The following is a 5,934-nucleotide window of genomic DNA, read 5'->3' as shown; positions in this document are numbered from 1 at the left end:
TAATAATAATAATAATAATAATAATAATAATAATAATAATAATAATAGTAATGATAATTATAATAATAATACTAATATTGATAATATTTTTTTAAAAAAATGATAACTATGGTGCAAATAATAAAATAGACTATAATAATGACGAAAATAATTTTAATAGTATCGAAAATAATGTACCTCATACGTAGTAGCGGATGAATATTTATACCTTGCATTTCTTTCCTTTCGGATCTGAAAATTCTAATAGCATTTGTAAAATATAACATGTTAGCATTATTTATTTAATCAAGTTAAAATCAGAGATTCGAATCTAAGGTTGGCGACTTACTTTCTTGCTAATTAATTCCAAAAAATTATTTTTTCTAAAAAGATAGGAATTACTACTTCCGTTTTATTAGCAAATCTCTTTAAAGTGACTAACTAAGCATTTGGCCAAGTTTAAGGCTTGCTAGCCTTTTGAAGCGAATTTATTTTTATGAACTAACTGCTTAAGCATTAATCCCAACAATATGATGATATCTTCAACTAAAGGATCGGTATATAATAAAGGAGTAAAATAATAATAAGCCCATAAAGTTGTCTCAAGCAAAGTAAATAGACATAGGGTTAGTAAATAAAACTCAACATGGAAATATAAATTAAATTGGAAGGCAATAAAGAATAATAAACTCGGCTTAGAAGCTTAGACTCCTATTTTTGCAGGACTCCGAGGCTCTGCACTCCTATTAGTGTTTGACCCGATGTTGGGTCAAAGTGAGTTCCATTGAGGAACCACAACTCCCGAGTACATGTAAAATAAAAGAATAAGGAGTTAGTGACCAATCAACAACCATAAAATTACAATAATACATTAAGAAAAGGGCATATAAGCATAGGAATATTGTATTCAAACGAGCAGAACATGACTATGAGGTACACTTTATTAAAATAAAATGATAGCAAACATTCAGGTCATTTTTCACCATCAAAGCCAAGTGATGCAATTCTTAGCACATTACAATTGTTTTGAGTGGACAACTAGAAATACAACTAGTATTAAGGATATGTGGTTTCATTTGGGAATAAAAAATAGTCCTAGAATTATGAAAAATACAAGGCTGAACTCAACAAATCTAGACTCCAATTCAAACGTATATTTATCAGGACAGGAAAACTTTTTTTAAAAAAATAAAAGTTAAAACAAATCATGCCCATCAATTCCGTTTCTAGGTAAAGTAAAATAATATCAAAGTGGGATAAGCAAACGTATCCTATAGAAAGACAAAATACAGGACGATTTTTGCATTATTTCAAACGTCTTAAAACTTGACTCGAATCCGAATCTTAGGAGAAACAAGATATAAGGAAATATGACCAAAAGGGGATAATGGTTTGTATTAAAAGTCGAGATCAAGAATGACGAACCACATTCCCAGACCAGATGAATATATTTAAGCATGTTTATGACCTTTTGAAGTCAAGCTCAGGTGTACCGCAATTTCCCAGAAAAATGACAAAACAACACGAGTCTCCAAACGAACCTACACATCCATATTCTCACAAACAATACAGATTCATGATCGCATCCCTTTTAAAAAAAATGGCCAGCAACACTATAACTAAGATTCCATTCACTGATTTACTAATCTTAAACAAAATAAATGTTTGTTTTCTCAAAACTATCCAAGCAGTTGATCTACAGAAACTCAAAACGCAGCAATGACACCAAATTCAAAGAATGACCCAGATGCTTATAAAAACTAAAATAGCCAATCAAGAACACGATAAAAATAATCGGAGAGAATCGTACCTTTGTTGGCGCAGCAAAAGGGGGTTGACGTCAAATTTTCTGGCGACCTCAAACTCAATTCGAGACACAAAATTTAGCACAAAATCGAAAGGAAAAACCAGCTATTACAATATCTGACTTTGCTAAAAATTATCAAAGTATGAGCTGTTTTCTTTTTTTGACTTCCTTTCTTCAAATTTTCTTTTTTGTGTGTGTTTTGCTTCTGATCTCTCCAAATTTCTTATTTTTCTCAATATTATCCCTTTTTCACATCTTTTTTTTCACTCTTCACTCAATTTTTTTCTTTTTTCTTTAGCTTCTTTTCACGAATATTTCCTCTTTCTTTTTCTCTCTCCTTCTTTTTTGCTCTCCTTCTCCATCTTTTTTGGCTCTCCTCCTCCACCTTTTTTTTCCAGAGATGGTGAAGCCTCCATTGTATAGACGCATATCCGGATATTAAAATCTGGATTTCAAAGCTTAAAATTAAAAAAATAGAAAGATGATGAAGAAATTTTGAGATTTTGTAACCTCCCCCAGCACAAACCTCTGGCTTTCAATGACAATTTTCAAGAATTACATGGATTTAAAGACTGGTTCTCTGTCTTTTTTGGTTTCACGAGTTGGGGCAACAAAGAAAAAGGGTGAATCTCATGCATCTTAACGACAGGCTGGTGGTCAGCGGCGGTAGGCTAGGGTGAGGATTAGGGTTTCCTTGTTTTGGTAATAATAGAGCAGAAGGAGAAAGGGAAGGAGAAAGGAGCTCTGCTTTTGTGTATTTTGAGGAAATGAGAGATAGTGACCAGTCGGTGGTCATGGGAAAGAGCAATACACATTTTTTGGCTTTGACAGACGCGGTAGGTGTGCATTTTAATGCACTATTTTTTAAAATCTTGATCAATTTTTGTCCCTCCTATCAAAGATCGGACGGTCCTAAAATATCATTTTAAAATAATGATAATACAAATATTTATATATTTTTATATATAAAAAAATTATTTAAAAACCAATTACTTTCTGATCCGTTCGTTTTTTATCAAAACAATTCGAATTTCAAAAATATATAAAAAGATAAATTGTAATATATATATATATATATATAAACATTTGAAAATTCGGGACCCTCGAATCAGAAAGAAAAATTAATGGACTAGATTAATCTTTGCTAGTCGGGTGATTTTGGACTGGTTTTGATTGGTCCGATCTTTCAATCGGATGATTTTGAAGAGATTACCCTTAAAAATAATAATAGCAACAAAATAAGAAAAATAAAAAATACACGCATATACGGATAAATATGTGAAAGATTGATTTTAAAATGACCTTTTTCTTCGATTCGCTCGATATTTGGTCGGACGATTCAAATTTAATTCAAAGAGAAGGGAAAAAGAGAAAAATAGATACATGAATAAATAGACAGTTGAATAAAAACACATTATATATAAAAAAAATAACTGAACATTTTGGGACCTTTCAGGTTTTAAAAAAAATAAATTTTCGGATCGGGTTAAATCGTATTTGTTGAGGCGGAGTGACGAAGTGGACATAGGAATTGTACTGAGTTTTGGGCTAATTTTCAGGCTTTTGGTTGAAATTTATAAAATGAGAGTTGGGCTCGGGTGAAAAATAAAAATGAAACTTGATTATTGTTAGCCCGAATGCTCTTTTCTACTGAAATTGAATTTATCAATGCTCCCTGATATCCTAAAAATTATTTTTAGTTTAATGTATATAAATTACAGACATAACTTGCATTAGCGTTTGATTTGATATCTTTTTTTTGTGTGATTTAATATTAACAAACTATAGGCATATATGTATATATGCATGTAGAAAATAAGAATATAATATATAAAAACAAGAATATGAGAAAGTATATGTACATCTTATAAAATATATATTTTATGTAATAAGAATATATATATATATATATATATATATATATATATATATATATACGGTCACAATATCGCCCTAAAATAAAAGATTAGAAAGAATGTAAATGTGAATATCAAAAGATATATATTTTTATTCGTTAAAATATTTAATTATATCTAATAAAAATATTTTATATTATGATAGAAAATAAATTTCTCTTTAAAAAAAATATAGAAATAAAAAAAATACAAATCTTATTTTTTAATTTAATTTTTGAAAATTACTTAGGGTTGAGGAGCATCGGTAAAACAATTAAAGGAAAAAGTGTGAGTCAAAATTGGGTGTCAACAGTTGCCCCTGAGTGATCGAAGATTTAGGTGAAAATCTTTGTGCACTTACATTGACGCAACCAATTTTTTCTCGGACAAAGCAAAATGTTTGGAAGATTATAGTCGGGCTCCGATTCTTGAGCTGCCTACATATCTCGGGCTTCATGAGAAATCAGGCCATTTGTAGTTCAAATTGTAGCAAAATTTTGATGTTTATCAAAATTTGTGCAGTGTATAATTATGGTAACACTGGGTTCCTTCGGGATGATAACAAAATCTCAGCACGAAATAGAATGGATATGGGTTCAAGTCCCAAAATTGACTGCGGATGAGAAGATTTTAGATAATGATATCTGTTGAAGATCTTGAGAGAAAAGGAGATAATGATTTTTCAAAAATTGCCCCAGTGTCGGATTAAGACGGAACTTGGTGATGACAAAAAAAATTATAAAAATGAAAACTTGAGTCGAGTTGAGTTGATTTTCTTCGTCGAAATCCTTGACGTAGCTAGGGATGCTTGACATTCCACTAGCTTGCCCCAGTTTGCTGCTAAGAGGGTAGTTCCACGTTGTACTACGTTGCATTTCCCTGCAAAACAGGTAACAGGGTAAAAAGTACCTGTCGTTCGAAAAATTGTAAATTAAAATTGTAATGTAAAGAGTAGAGTTTAGATTTTCAAACTAGTATTGTCTCCATTTTTGGAGGCCTCCGACTGGCATGGCAATAACTGAAATGTAAATAGCCTCTGTCAGCTGAAATATAAATAGCCTCCGTCGACTAGAATGTAAATAGCTTCCATCAGGTAGAATGTAAATAGCCTTCGTCGGCTAAACTGTAAATAGCCTCCGTCGGCTGAGCAGCTTCTTGAATGTAAATAGCCTCCGTCGGCTGAAATATAAATAGCCTCCGTCGGCTAAAATGCAAATTGCCTCCGTCGGCTAAAATGTAAATAGCCTCTGTCAACTGAAATATAAATAGCCTCTGTCTGCTGAAATGTAAATAGACTCTGATGGTGGAATATTTTCCAAAAGGTAGACTGCCTCGTATTTGTCAATGCGGCCCTCAGTCTGAACGAGATGACGGTATTGCTGCTGGAACTTGATGCTGTTATGATAGTGGCTTTCTTGCGGACTTTCTATGGTGTGGGCCTCAAATTGGCAGGCTGTGCTTTATTTGCTGAAATGCAATTCTCTGATATGACAGAATGTTGTTTTGCTTATATACATTCTTGATTTATGGCGGGGCGTCCCCCTTGCTGGTGCATAACTCCCGATATGGCGGAGAGTCGTATTGCTCATTTGCATCCTTCGATATGGCAGAGGATTGCTTTGCTTACTTATGTACAGTCTTTGAAATATGAAACTCGACTTTGTTTGCTTATATACAGTCTTTGAAATACGTAGTCTTGTTACATTTGAGAAAAATGCAAAATGTACAAAGAAACAACTAGTCCTAATGTCTTCAAATGTAGTACTTCTTGATGGCGTCTGAGTTGATCGGCTTCGTGCTTATTATGCCGTCCATTTCTGCAAGTATTACTGCACATCCTGAGTGTACTCGGTGAACTATGTAAGGACCTTGCCAATTTGGCACAAATTTTCCTTTGGATTCATCTTGGTGAGGGAATATCTTCTTCAATACTAACTGTCCCAGTGTGAATCGACGAGGCTTGACTTTCTTGTTGAATACCTTGATCATTCTATTTTGATAGAGTTGACCATGACAGACTGTATCCAATCTCTTCTCGTCAATGAGCATCAACTGCTCGATTCTGCTATGAATCCATTCAGCGTCGTCTAGACCAACCTCCTGGATGACTCTCAATAAAGGTATCTCCACTTCTGCAGGTATCACAGCTTCCGACCCATAAACCAACATATAAGGAGTTGCCCTAGTAGAAGTTCTGATTGTGGTTCGATATCCAAGTAAAGCATATGGCAACTTCTCATGCCATTCTCTATT

The 5,934-nt window shown here is 33.1% G+C and overlaps 1 protein-coding gene across 1 annotated transcript; it reads right to left on the bottom strand.

Moving 5' to 3' along the window:
- Nucleotides 1-5,433: 5,433 nt before the first annotated feature.
- LOC124894375 lies at nt 5,434-5,850 on the bottom strand. Its single transcript, XM_047405070.1, has one exon. The coding sequence runs from the start codon at nt 5,848-5,850 to the stop codon at nt 5,434-5,436; it is 417 nt and encodes a 138-aa protein (XP_047261026.1).
- Between the last annotated feature and the right edge of the window lie 84 nt (nt 5,851-5,934).

Source organism: Capsicum annuum, unplaced genomic scaffold, assembly GCF_002878395.1.
Source record: "Capsicum annuum cultivar UCD-10X-F1 unplaced genomic scaffold, UCD10Xv1.1 ctg73367, whole genome shotgun sequence".
Taxonomy (NCBI): Eukaryota; Viridiplantae; Streptophyta; class Magnoliopsida; order Solanales; family Solanaceae; genus Capsicum; species Capsicum annuum.
The sequence above is the reverse complement of the archived record's forward strand: the minus strand, read 5'-3'. Positions and strand labels throughout refer to the sequence as shown.